The 14,782-nt window shown below is 40.1% G+C and overlaps 1 protein-coding gene across 3 annotated transcripts in view; it reads left to right on the plus strand.

Annotated features, from left to right (window-relative positions):
• Positions 1–218: 218 nt before the first annotated feature.
• Positions 219–14,782, plus strand: part of TOP6BL (TOP6B like initiator of meiotic double strand breaks) — a 37,647-nt gene continuing 23,083 nt past the window's right edge. Inside the window, exons 1-5 of one of the 3 annotated variants that reach the window (XM_084895089.1) lie at positions 219–357; positions 3,020–3,152; positions 5,903–5,956; positions 7,983–8,092; positions 14,140–14,223. In XM_084895089.1, the coding sequence (XP_084751215.1) occupies positions 328–357; positions 3,020–3,152; positions 5,903–5,956; positions 7,983–8,092; positions 14,140–14,223 (411 nt within the window). In that variant the 5' untranslated portion in view covers positions 219–327. The remainder of the gene's footprint in view (positions 358–3,019; positions 3,153–5,902; positions 5,957–7,982; positions 8,093–14,139; positions 14,224–14,782) is intronic. The other 2 variants (XM_084895088.1, XM_084895087.1) reach the window with 2 other exon arrangements.

Here is a 14,782-nt window from a genome sequence, read left to right on the forward strand (position 1 = left end):
GAGGAGGAGCGTGGCCGGGCCTCGTCCCTGCTCACCGCCCGCCCCGCGCGCCCGCGGGCTCCCCCCGCCCCGCGCCCACCTGCCGCCCACGGAGGGCCGCTCCGCGCCGCTCTGCGCAGGCGCGGCCGGCCGGGGGCGGGGCGGGGCGGGGCGGGGCGGGGCCGGAGGGCGGCGCCCAGTGCGCAGGCGCGGCGGCCGGGGGCGGGGCGTGCGCGCGCGGGCGGGAAGAAACCGCGTTGTGCGCCGGGCGTGGGCGCGAGCGCGGGCGGAGGTCGAGGCCCCGGCGGACACGGCTCTGCTGGGCGTCGCCGCCGCTCCGCGTGCGACATGGCGGGGCCGGCCGCGGCTGTCTGTGAGGTGATGGCGGGAAGGGACAGTCTGTCACAGGCTCTGTGAGAAGCAGGGCTGTGTGAGACCTCGAAGTCTGGGCAGAGGGGTGTGGCCGGGGTACGGCCTCGCCTGAGGGGGCGAAGGAAAGTTCGAGAACAATGCAGTTCGGTGCAGGTCAGCCTGCCGCGCTCCGGGTTGTGAGGGGCAGATGAGGCCCGGGTGTGGGCGCCGGGGGCGGGAAGCACGGGTCCTCGCAGGGGTAGTTGCTCCGCTGAGGGAACGGCCGCCCCCGGGTCCCCGCTGAGGGGACCGGGTCGGGAAGCGGACTGTGTGCCGAACGGTGCGGACACCGGGTTCAGGCGGGAGGCCGGCCTCGGCCCCATCCGGTCCCGGGAGGGCGGTGACAGGAGGGGCGGGCCACGCAGGGCGGCCGCGGGGACCCATCCGTGCCAGACGGGGTGCGGGAGTGGTGGAGGCCTCGGCCAGCCGAGGTGCGGGCGGCTTCCGGCCTGTCCGGGAGCAGCGGGCGGCTTCCGGCCTGTCCGGGAGCAGCGGGGAGAAGGACGGCCGCCCCCAGCCCGACGACACCCAGCCCTGATCACACCCCGATCGCACCCAGTCCGACCGCCCCCAGCCCCGACCGCACCCTGACCACACCCTGACCACACCCATCCCTGGTTGCACCCAGCCCTGACCACACCCCGACCGCACCCAGCCCTGACCACACCCTGACCGCACCCGGACCCCACCCAGCCCGACCACACCCCGACCGCACCCAGCTCTGATCACAACCTGACTGCACCCAGCCCCGTCCGCACCCAGCCCCGACCACACCCAACCCTGAGCACACCCTGATCACACCCCGACCACACCCAGCCCGGACCACACTGCGGACCGGAGAGAGGACAGTGGGGCTGAGCACCTGGCTCCGCAGCTACACTTGTCCATCTGGTATAGCACGTCTGGGGCGGAATTCTTAGCTCCTGGCCTTGCAAGGGAGACTAGGCCAGCGGTCGGCAAACTCATTAGTCAACAGAGCCAAATATCAACAGCACAACAATTGAAATTTCTTTTGAGAGCCAGTTTAAACGTAAACTTCTTCTAATGCCACTTCTTCAACATAGACTCGCCCAGGCCGTGGTAGTTTGTGGAAGAGCCACACTCAAGGGGCCAGAGAGCCGCATGTGGCTTGAGGGCTGCAGTTTGCCGGCCATGGGACTAGGCCAATGAGAAAGCCACGAAAGCCACACGGGGTTGACCAGACGGCACGTGGAGTTCTTCGGCCTTTCTGCCGCCTTTGCTATCAAGGAAAGTGGGAGGATCAGATTTTACAGGCGACAGAACCAAGGATAGAGCACAGAGCTGCTGCCTCGGGGCGTCAGTGTTCATTTCCCATCTGCGCTCTCTCATTGTGGGTAAAGAAACTGCGGGGAAATCTGCACAGAGGGAGTGCAGTAAGTCACGGGATAGGTGAGGGAAAGTGTTAGACTGCAAAGCCAGGAGACCATCTTTGTACAAATTAGGTACAACTCGGGTACAAATTAGGTTCTAAGTTCCCAAGTTCTCTTACTGAGAGATGTGTGTGTGTGTGTGTGTGTGTGTGTGTGTGTTTTAAAGGGGTAATCATTAGTATGGTACCTTAGTGTGCGTCCACTTTCATAAATAATAATGGAATTAAATACAGTATATTTTATTTCAAGTGTATCTCTTCAAGATTGAATGTTTCATCCAGACATCTTGGAGGGCTGTTCAACTTAAAATACTGTGTGCAGTCTACTGCACATGAACTTATTAGAAATAATGGGTAATATTTAGCAAGCATTTACTATATGCCAGGCATTGTATTGAGCAGTTTGCACGTACAGCAGTAGCCATATGTGGCTCTCATTTTTATAAATGAGGAAGCTGAGATCCAGAGAAATAACTTCCCATGGTCACGAGCTAGAATTGGGGCATCAGGATTAAAAAAGAGGTATCTGCCTCCAGAGCCAGTGTTCTTAACTAGTATTCTGATCTTCAGAAAAATTTTTTAAATTCTTTTTTCTATTTTCTGTTTTGATTGGACATTTTCTTTTTTAAAAAATATATTTTTATTGATTTCAGAGAGAAAGGAAGATGGATAGAGAGATAGAAACATCAATGATGAGAGAGAATCATTGATTGGCTGCCTCCTGCATGCCCCCTACTGGGGATCAAGCCCACAACCAAAGCATGTGCCCTTGATTGGAATCAAACTTGGGACTTGAATTCAGTCTGTAGGCCAAGGCTCTATCCACTGAGCCAAACCGGTTAGGGCTGACCCTCAGAAATGTTGATTTAATGAAAGGCAAAGATGAGTCATAACTTAATGTTCTATTTTATTTGGGAAGAAAAAAAGAGACAGAAAAACAAACTCCCACTTAATTTTTCAAATTATTATTTCCAAATGAATTTATTTTTTGGATAAAGCAAGTTAGTGTCTCCACTTCCTGTCTTAGTGGGCATTGTGTTGAATTTAACTGTCTCCTTTATGTCACTCCCCTAAGTTATTTCTTCTGTTTAGACAAATGCTTTGTTCTGAACAAATGTAAGTCTGATATTTTGCAAGCAATATTATTATTTTTTGAAATTAAACTATTAACTATCATATACTTTTATTACTATGATTTCTAAAGAAGATTGTGTTTTCTTTGAATTATACCCTTTTCAGATTTTGAAATATTTAATAATTCACTGGAAGTGTGAAACAGCAAAGGGAGCATTGCTAGAAGGACAGCTAGTGATTTCCATAGAAGCATTAAATTCTGAGCAACAGGAAAATACTCTTCATTGTGTAACAACTAGTAAGTGGAGGAAGAAAAATGTTGATTTTTTTTCTATCTTTGTCATGATTTATGTTATAGTTTATTTTTAAAATTCAATTAGTCATAATCTTCTATGTTATCACTTCAGGGTTGTTCCATAGTTAAAAAACTGAAGTGATTGTGTAATAAGTATATGCTGGTAGGTTTACAAATGTGTCATAAAGGGAAAACTGAGCAGAATGACTTATCACAGGATCATTTATTTTACTGGCTTAAGGTAAGATTGTCAGAAATAATTTTACTCTTGCTTTTGGTTTTCGTGTCTTCTTTTACAGCAAAATGATATTGCCTTGAATTTTATCTTCTTTCTTTCATGTCTAGCCTTTAGTAGTTGGAAAAGCCAAAAAATAATGGAGGAAGAAAAGAAGTAAAATTATGAATAGTGCATACTTTGATAATCCTAACTTGTAGTTAGTTTGAAAATAAATATCTCTTCCATTTGGCACTTATTCTTTTGCCATTTTGCCTTAACTTTTGAGACCTCTCAGTCTCTGAAAGTGACTCTGAAAGTAATTTTCTTGAACTTGTAAAGTGACTCTGAAAGTAATTTTGAGTGACTCTGAAAGTAATTTTCTTGAACTTGTAAAGTGATAACTTCCTTGTTTTTTTGTTTGTTTGTTTTTGGTGTGTGTGTGTGTGTGTGTAGATTTATTGAATTGAAGGAGACTTTGGAATGAAGTCCCATAAACCTTAGAGTCCACCAGTTGTGATTGGGTAGTACTTAGGCTCTATAAGATGTTAAAGTCAACGAGTTTTTTTTTCTTTCTTCTCTTTCCAATTACAGTTTGTAATAGCATCAAGTATACAGCATAGCAGTCTTAGACAATCATATACTTTACAAAGTGGAATCTAAAGTGTCATTACTTCAGATCTTCTCAAAGCCTTTAATGCCATTGTGGACTGTGAATCATTCAAAATGGGTTATGTATAGCGTTTCCTAAACATATTTGACCTTACAGCTCTTAAAAAAAAATTTTTTTTAAAGATCATTTGTTCTGCCGAAACCGGTTTGGCTCAATGGATAGAGCGTCGGCTTGGGGACTGAAGGGTCCCGAGTTCAATTCCGGTCAAGGGCATGTACCTTGGTTGGGGATATGCAAGGGCATGTACCTTGCATATCCCCAGTAGGGGGTGTGCAAGAGGCAGCTGATCAATGACTCTCTCATCGATGTTTCTAACTCTCTATCTCTCTCACTTCCTCTCTGTACAAAATCAATAAAATATATTTAAAAAAAAAAAAAAGATCATTTGTTCTGAAGAGGGAATTTTGGGCAACGCGGTTGCTCTAAAAATGTGTTCTACAGCCAAAACCGGTTTGGCTCAGTGGAAGAGCTTCGGTCTGGAGATTGAGAGGTCCCGGGTTCGATTCCGGTCAAGGGCATGTACCTTGGTTGCGGGCACATCCCCGGTAGAGGGTGTGCAAGAGACAGCTGATTGATGTTTCTCTCTCATCGATCTTTCTAGCTTTCTATCTCTCTCCCTTCCTCTCTGTAAAATATCAATAAAATATATTTTTAAAAAATGTGTTCTACAAATTAGTCTCTACTGTCATCTTTGCATTTGAATGACAGCACTTTAATACAGAAACAGAAGTATAGCTGAAAATTGGGGATGGATAAGTGTAAGATGATTGTTTTCCTTAAGCATGTGCACCAAAAGTTGTTGACATGATACTTGTTAAAACTAAGAAAAGGTGTTAGCAGAAAAAGTGTGACATATAATTGAAAAATATCATGAAATGCTGCAAGACATACAAATTTTGTTCATTTTTCTAGTTAATGTTCTAGCTCCTCACAAATCACTAATATAGACCTACTACTACATGCCATCCCTGTACCAAACACCCACTCTTCATGTTATGGCCAGTGTATGCCTGAGAGGAACACTAAGGAAAAAAATAGATGATTGTTTCTTATTAAATGTTCTATGCTACTTGGACTTATGCCTTTTGAAGTATGTACCATTTGTCCAGATCGTTCAAAATCTAGAGATCTAGGACATAGCTTATCTAATAGAACTTTTTGTGATAATGGGAATGTTCTATATCTGTGTTACTCAGTACAGTAGTCATTAGTCACATTCTCAATCCGCCCCCCCCCCCTACTTAACGAATACTACTTTCTTAAGGGATACACACATTTGGCAGTGATTATTGGAATTTTAATTATCAGATCACATTCTTCAGTGAGAGGACATGTTCAATTTGGAAAAAATCCTCCATGTAGTTCTCATCTTTTTTCCCTTCTTAGGGTATGCCTTCCCATGACGAATTATTGCTCCAAATGTCCTAATATTCCAATTTAGAACTCTAGATACAGAGAATTCTTACCTGATAGCCTAGTATTTTCTACTAAAGAGTAAATTGGTTAAATAAAGCAAAAATTTTTTATTGAATCTTACACTGGAATATGGGTTATTGGCATAATATATTCTGTTTACAGCTACAGTGTACAGTTTTCCTAAATTCCTTTCTTACTGGGAATAGTAATACCCAAAGTGGCAGTACTGGTGTTGAATATAAGTGAAAAACCTTGCTATTTGGTCTCATCTCCAAGAAGTTATTCTGCCCCCAAAAGTCATGTGGTTTCATAATTTTTCTATGGTGCCTCTATTTTTACTGAACTCATTAGTAGTGGTCACCTGCTTATCTATAAGGCTCCCATTTGATTCTTTTGATAAAATCCATTTAATTGTTTCATTTATGATATTTTCTTGTTTGTTTTTCATAGTTACTTCTGCAGGAAGCATTTATGGTGGTTTGGTCTACAGGAATTTCCTAAAAGGTAAAGAATTACCCATTTTTCCATGAAACTAAAAGCCATGTAAAGAATAAGGGAATGGTTTTATTATCATTGTTAATACTAGAGAGAAGATAATGAGTTGAGAATAGTTTATGGAATAATCACCTATTTATTTTGTTTATACAGTCAGTAAGACAGTTTGTTTCATAGTGACTTAATTGTTATTTAAAAAATCAAAGCAACTATATGCATATTTATTTAACCATATTTTTATAGTCTTATGATAAGTGGAGATGACTTTTGTCCAGAGAGGAAGTACTGCACATCAGTTACACAATAAAAATTGAGTCTTGCCAAAACCGGTTTGGCTCAGTGGATAGAGTGTCGGCCTGCAGACTGAAAGGTCCCAGGTTCGATTCTGGTCAAGAGCATGTACCTTGGTTGCAGGCACATCCCCAGTGGGGAGTGTGCAGGAGGCAACTGATTGATGTTTCTCTCTCATCAATGTTTCTAACTTTCTATCCCTCTCCCTTCCTCTCAGTAAAAAAATCAATAATATATATATTTTTAAATTGAGTCTTAATCACATTTAGTAGGCAACTTTAGCCTGTTTTCTCTTCAGCTGTTAGGATTCTTAATACTAACAACATCCACTCAATATTGCTATTTATTCTTACTAATTAGCAACAGAAATGACACATTGAAACTCACAAAGGAAATTGTCCAAAACAAGAATTTGAATCCCTTATCTTTCTAGCTTATGCATCAGTCATTATGCCTTTATTTCTATTGTTATTTATTTAGCATTCCTGTAATACTATTTTCAAACTGCTTTAAATTGGTGCATTCATAGATCTTTACATTCTTTAATTAGTTTCATCAGGAAGTCTCTGATGGCTGATTCATTAACCATTGGATTTCCTGATGCTAAAGAATTACATACTTATACAAAATTAACAGTGTGCCTCTGAATTTAGTTCAGTAACTATGTTATATCTACTTCATCGTTCAGTGATTTACTCTCTACAATTGAAACTTTGTAGCCTGGAGCGGAGCCAAGCCTCCTGCTCCATCCATGGCTGCCATCATTTCTATAATTGAAACTTTGTATCCTTGAGTGGAGGCCTGGGCCTGCCAGAGTGTGTGAAAAGCTTGGCTTCCTCTATTGCTGAGGAAACCCACGCCTCCCTTCTGGTAGCCATCTTGGTTGGGTTTATTTGCATACTCACTCTGATTGGCTGCTGGGGCATGGTTTGTGGGTGCAGCAGAGTGATGGTTAATTTGCATATTACTTTTTTATTAGATAGGATCATTGTTAACCTCACAAGGTAGAACTTGTGGAGATGGGTATATCTATATTTATTAGTTCTTTATAATACTATTGTAGAGAGGAAATAAGGATGGTATGTTATAAAATGGGAAATTTGTTTTTTCCCTTTGTAATATGAGTGTCAGGGTACAGAAAGGAAGAAGGATGGTGCATAGCTTGAGGTACTCTTTGTTCATGATGACCTAGGACTCACTTTTGCCTTGTGGAAATATAATTGAGTCAACACATGTAAATACACCAGGAGGTTAATTTATGAATTAAAGCAGCAAGATTTGCTTTCTTTGTTAAAAAGAACCTTATTAAATAACATACTATATTAGTAAGTGGCTGAGAGGGTCATTCTTGAATTTTTCCATTTTGGGTTCTAAATAAGCTTGCTTGCTGGATTTGTGTTTATTAAATAATGAATGAATTTATTTTAAAAATACAAGAATATCAGATAGAACTCTGGACATTTCTGGAATTAGATATGACCTTGTGGAAAGTAACTGAAAATAGAAGTGATTTAGCAAATGTGAAAAATTGAAAACATGAGATTAAATGTCTTAACCCCATAATGTAATTCTAAATATTCAAGCAATTTGCTGATGCATCGCTATTTCCAGTCATACTTTAAATTTTGCAGATAATCTTTTCATCAGGGAAAAGCCTTCTTGGCTCTTAAGTTTAATAAACAATTCCAGAAATTCTGGTGCTTGTCCAAACTGTTCTATTTTGTCGCCATTTCTTCTCACACAGAAATGCAATCTATACTGCCTGGATCCTCTGCAACACTGAATTGGACTTCAGAGGAAGTCAGCTATTCTCAGGACATTTCAAGGGTAACACCTTTCCAGATGTCTTTTGAGGCAGGTTTTTTTTTTTTTTTTTTTTTTTTTTTTTTGTGTGTGTGTGTGTGTATGTGTGTGGTTCTATAAATCATTGTTATTTTGGTTCTTAGTTTTTTACATATCTAATAACAGGAAAGAAAAGCTTAGGTGCATCACAGTTCATAGTTGAAATGAAATAAGGCATTAATTCCCAAACTTCCCTGCACAAACTTTAAATCATCTAGGAGCTTCTAAAATATTAATATTTGTGTCCCACTCCAAAAGGTACTGATTTAATTGGTCTAAGATGTTGGATTAGTCCGCTTGTGCTGCTATAAAAAAATATACCAGAGATTGGGTGGCTTAAAGTTGAGTTCTTTAGGGGAACAGAAATTTATTTTCTTCCGAAGTCTAGAAGTTCAAGATCAGAGTGCCTTGTCACTATTTCTTCACATGGTCCTTCCTCTGTACATATCTGGAGAGAGCTGTCTGGTATCTCTTCCTCTTCTGAATTTATTTTTTAAAATATATTTTTATTGATTTCGGAGGGGAGAGGGAGAGAGAGATAGAAACATCAATGATGATAGAAAATCTGTGATTGGCTGATTGCCTCCTGCACGCCCCAGCATTCACCCTTGAACCCTTCACTCCACAGGCGGACAATCTATCCATTGAGCCAAACCAGCTAGGGCTCTTCCTCTTCTTATAAGGACACCAGCTCTATCAAATGAGGGCCTTGCCCTTATGACCTCATTTATGCTTGATTACATCTTTAAGGGATTATCTCTGAATATATATATAGTAACCATCACATGGAGGGCTAGGCTTCAATATATGAATTTGGGGGGACACAATTCAGTTCACAACAGGTGTGGCCTGGGCTTTGGAATACTTTAAAAATTCCAATGATCCCTAATGTGCAGGTAAGTTCCTCTTTCCTTCCTTTGAGTTGGTGGAGACATAAAGAATTAGAGGACCTTAAACATTCTCCCAAAAAAGCACTTGAAAGGCCTTTCTACATGTTTGAACAATTGTATGCTCCTTCTAATAAATATATTTTATTGATCTTTTACAGAGAGGAAGAGAGAGGGATAGAGAGTTAGAAACACCGATGAGAGAGAATCACCGATCAACTGCCTCTTGCACACCCCCTACTGGGGATGTGCCCACAACCAACGTACATGCCCTTGACCCGAATCAAACCTGGGACCTTTCAGTCCGCAGGCTGACGCTCTATTCACTGAGTCAAACCCGTTTCAGCTGTATGCTCCTTCTAAAAGGAATGGGTATGGTATCAGGACAACAAATATCCCTGACTGTGCCTTATCTTCTTCAGGAGAACTGAAGGGTAAACAATCTGGAGCCATTAATGGTTAGTCAGCTCTGAAACTATTAATGTTAAATAGCAATAAAATAGCTGATGCCAATGAACCAAGGAAAGCAGTTCTAGAAAAGATCGCGTGTGTTAGTCAGTCTGAACAATGCTAATTCTTATACCTAACATTTTTATATTACCTAAGCCTCCTGAGACTCTATTAAATGGATAGGACAAGGATTATCACCCCATTGTAAAGAAAACGGAGATTCACAGAATTTGACTGTCTTAGTTAAGGTCCTACAAAAGTTAAGTGACAGAATTTGAACAAGCCTTAATCATTGATCAGTGCTGTTCCAGTATTTATTTATTCATTCAGAAACTGTTTTTGTTCAAGTTGGTCTCATTGTGCTAGATATTGAAGGTACAAAAATCCAAAACATGTTCCTTAATGCCAACAAACTTGGAATCTAAAGGAAAAGATAAACAAATAACTACAATACAGTGTAATATGTATCATGATAGAAGTAAGCACTAAATGCTGTAATTGATAGAGGAAGAGTACCTCACCCAGGGAGAAGGGGTCAAGGTCTAGGTCTTGAGGCTGAAAAACAGATTTTCTGACTATACAGGGTTCAGAGACTTGAAAGAGTAGGAAGTTGTCATCAGGGTGATAAAGTTCTTCTTGTGTGTTTTTTTTCTTATTACAAAAGCAGTGTTTCCCACAGGAAAATCAAAGTGAGCATTTAGAGCACAAATAATTTGACTTAATCAAGGTAGCCACTATTAACAACTTGATATACAGCTTTTCACATAAAAATGGAACGTTTTATTTAAGGTTTCCAGAATGAGCCGGGACCGGATATGGTTTCAAGCTATGTCTACTGAAATGGATGTCTGTAAATGACTGAAGTCAATATTATTGAAGTGGAAGAGGCCAGGGAATTGTGAGACTAAATTGTTGCTTAGACTGGTCAACTACTTGGATGTGGAAATGAGCTAAAATGATGGCAGGACTTGAAGTGCAGTGGGAAACTGAGTTTAGTGCTCAGCAGTGAGTGGGTGATGGACAAAGAGAGTTTGTAAAAAAGAAATATAACCTCAGAGGAACAGGATTTCCTGAAAGCATTTGTTTCATTATGTTTCATTGTCTCTGGTACTGGGCAGCTGTTTAAAGATATTTGAAGACCTAGCCAGTTTGGCTCAGTGGATAGAGACTCAGCCTACGGATCAAAGGGTTCTGGGTTTGATTCTTGTCAAAGGGAACATACCTATACCTCCTTGCAGGCTCCTCCCCAGTCTGGGCTCCTGCAGAAGGCAACCAATTGATGTGTTTCTCTCTCATGAATATTTATATCTGTCTTTCTCTCTCTCTTCCATTTCTTTTTAAAAATCAATGGGAAAATATCCTCAGGTAGATTAAAAAAATAATAGTAAAGGTATTTGAAGACAGTAAGAAGAGAGAAGAGGAGATTGTGAAAGACTTCATTACATATACCTCAAGTGGGGAGAAGGGTCAGGTAGCAAGATTCATGGCAGACATCCATGAAAAAGCTATAATAAATAATCCACTCTCTTGGGCATGTGAGAATCACTAATCTCAGGAAAGACTGAGAAAAGCTTCATTTAGGAGAGATGTGGGGTTTGGGTTATGCTGAGTCAGTCCTGCATCTTGGGGCCTATTAGGCTGGGTAACATGGCCCTCCAAACAAAATTTGATTTTACAGGATCTTCTTGACATCTTTACCCATTTTTATATTTATATTTTGTTTTAATATTAAATGAAAAAATGGGTAGATTATATATATATGTTTACATATATTTATTTATACCTCTAGATCTTTGTATTTATCTACCTATTGTCTATCTATTTAAAGAGACAGAGACACTGATTGACTTTCTTCTAGAAAGTCATATAGGTCCCATGACTGCATAAGTTCAGGTTTCAAAATATAAAACAGCTCCCATATTCCATCATATAATTAGACTTGTATTTAAAGGTAAAGGCTGAAACATATAATTCAAGGGTGGTTTCTGCTGCTAAGGACTGGCAGCATCTGTTTTTTCCTAACAGCACGTAAGTAAATTCACTGCTTCTGTATGTATGTCAGGCTGGGATACTGGGTTTCTAACACACAATTATAAAAGGCCCTAAAAGCCTTTGCAGTCAGTCAAAGTGTGCCTGTCTGCCTGGCCATCTCTGTCTGTCTCTTTGTCTCAGTAATTTACAAGAGATATTAAAAGAAGCTATTTGCTTTATGTTAACTATCCTCTGCTGACCTGAAGATAAAGGTCTCTTTATCTTCTTGTCTGGATTGGATGCCAATCCTTCTTGTATATATATATATTTTTTAGCATCTTTTTATATATTTAAATCATAAAATTTTTTATGATGTCATAAAAGTTATTTATTTGTATTTCTCTTCTACTTACTGTGAACTCTTCAAATTGAGATTGTTTTGTCTCTGTAGGCGTAGGTGCATAATAAGCCACATTAAGTGTTTTAAGAGTGAATAAATACATATATTCAGTAGTCATGCATAAGCATTGCCTGCCAGGATCCATAAAAAATAATGGTAGATTATGTAATATCTGATTCAGATAGCTATATGGATAGAAAATGAACATTCTTTGGAGAGACAGCATAGCATAGTGAAATGTGAGTTTTGGAGATAGATATAGGTTTGAATACCAATTCTGCCGTTGAATACCAATTCTGCCACTTAATGAGCTATATGTTACCTTGGACAAATTAATTAGCTTATTTAGTTTCATTATCCTCATCAATAAAGTGGGGGTATTCCCTGTTTGAATATAAACTGCTTGTCATCTAGCAGGTGTTCATTAAATGGTAGCTCTCATCATTATTAATTACAGCTCCCCTCTGATAGCTGCTCAAGGAACTTTCATGTATTTGCTAGATATAATTAGCGCTTTCTACGACACGCCCTATAATCACCAAGGTTACAGAAGTTTGAAACTGTTCCAAGAAGTTGTTTTGGAAATGTGAAGAACAGAAAATGTTTTTAAGAAATCATGGCTTTCCTACTGTTTGAACATTTTATAATAAAAAAATTTTAATGAAGAATGTGACTATGATGTGTGCTGCAGTTACTATTTAATTACCACTATTTATGTATATGAATAATTGTAGATTGGTTTCCAAACTTTTCTAATAATTCTAATCCTTTTTTCTAATTATCCTCAACCCATCACACAGTTCCTTAACTCTTTTTTCAGTGTATTAATAAAAGGTTATAATTTATCCTTTATTATATATTTGCATATTTCTCTTTATATTATGAGATTTTGAGATTGGACCTTTTTCTTTTTCTTTACTATGTGCTCTGTATTCTCTGAGCCATCAATAAGAACTTACTAATTCTGACTCTATTTCTTCTTCTTCTTCTCTTGGACTTCTCCCTTTTCCAGGAGATACTTTCTAATTTTGATTTTAGGGTATATATATAGACTAGAGGCCCGTGCATGAAATTCATGCACTAGAGGGGTCCCTTAGCCCGGTCTGTGCTTTCTTGTAGTCCAGGTCCCCTCGGGGGATGCCCACCTGCTGGCTTAGGCCCAATCCCCAAGCAGTCAGATATCCCTCTCGCAGTCCAGGGCTCTCACAGTTGAGGACCTCTTGCTCCCTACTGCCAGCCTGCAGTGGATGTGGGAGAGGCTCCCACCACCACCACTGTGCTTGCCAGCTATGAGCTGAGCTGCGCTTCCCCTGTGGGAGTCCACTGACCACCAGGGGGTAGTTCCTGCATTGAGCATCTGCCCCCTGGTGGTCAGTGCACATCATAGCAAACAGTTATTCCACCATTCCATCAATTTGCATATTAGGGTTTTATCATAAAGGATATTTTCAGATTATTTGATTCTTAAAATAGTTCTGTGAGAGAAAAGGGTGAGTTTTATCCCTCTTTAGTATATTAGGAAATAAGGTCCAGAGCAGTTAAGTGATTTTTTTAATCCATGATCACTTAAGTAATTTTATTTTTAAATATATTTTATTGATTTTTTTACAGAGAGAAGGGAGAGGGATAGAGAGTTAGAAACATCGATAAGAGAGAAACATTGATCAGCTGCCTCCTGTACACCCCCCCATTGGGGATGTGCCTGCAACCAAGGTACATGCCCTTGACCGGAATTGAACCCGGGACCCCTTAGTCTACAGGCTGACACTCTATCCACTGAGCCAAACCGGTTAGGCTTAAGTAATTTTTTATATATGTTTTTTAAAATTGATTTTAGAGAGAGGAAGGAAGAGTGATAAAGATCTATAAATATCTATCAGCTGCCTCCTGCATGCCCTCTACTGGGGATCAAGCCTGCAACCCAGGCATGTGCCTGACCAAGAATCGATCCAGTGTGACCTTTTGGTTCATGGGTAGAAGCTCAACCACTGAGCCACACCATCCAGGCTTCACTCATATTCTTAATACAGATATTATTCTTCTCAGCTCTAGTCTGAATTACTTTAAATTACTTTTATATTTGTTCCAGAAGGTAATTTTGTTATTGTAAGTTTTACTGTGATTGTTGTTCATGTGTCTCCTGAAGGTCCATAAAATAAGTACTTTAACGTAAGAAGTAAAGACTATTAGATTCTCTTTTGTGTCCAATTCTAAGACCCAAAGACGTTTCCCCTTGAATGTCTGAAAAGCTTTCTGAGGTGCTATTTTTATAGGAATAAATACTATAATTTAATTTATTTGTGCTTTTGAGTTTGTGTATAAGTGGTGGATGTTTTGTTTTGTTGTTACAGGTTGATGAAAAGCCAAGAACTTTGATGACAGATAGTCTGGTTATAAAGAATTTTTTACGCAAAATTGTCATGGTGCACCCTAAGGTAAGCTGTTATTTTTGCACAATAAAGATTCTCTTATTTAAATAAATTTTTAAAGCATTTTACTTTATTTTCTTCTTTGTTATTTTGTTTGTTTGTTAATCCTTACCCAAAGATATTTTTCCATTGATTTTTGGAGAAAGTGGAAGGGAGGTAGAGACAGAGAAAGAGAGAGAAAGATATATATATATATATATATATATATATATAGAGAGAGAGAGAGAGAGAGAGAGAGAGAGAGAGAGAGAGAGAGAGAGAGAGGGAGAGATCGTTGTGAAAGAGACAAATTGATTTGTTACCTCTCACATGAGCCCCAACTAGGGCTGGGGATCAAGCCTGCAGCTGAGGTACGTGCCCTTTGACTGAAATTGAACCCACAAACCTTCAGACTGTGCACTGACACTGAGCCAAACTGGCTAGGCTAAGTCATGTTTTCAAGAGATCTCTACTCTGTAAAACATGGAAGGACCTGGTTGGTTCTCTTACTTTTAATGACATGATTACAACTTTTAATGTGGAATTGATTTGGTTTCTATGTCCCTAAGGCAATCTTTTTTTAAAA

Source organism: Pipistrellus hanaki (assembly GCF_964339955.1).
Source record: "Pipistrellus hanaki genome assembly, chromosome: 9".
Classification (NCBI taxonomy): Eukaryota; Metazoa; Chordata; class Mammalia; order Chiroptera; family Vespertilionidae; genus Pipistrellus; species Pipistrellus hanaki.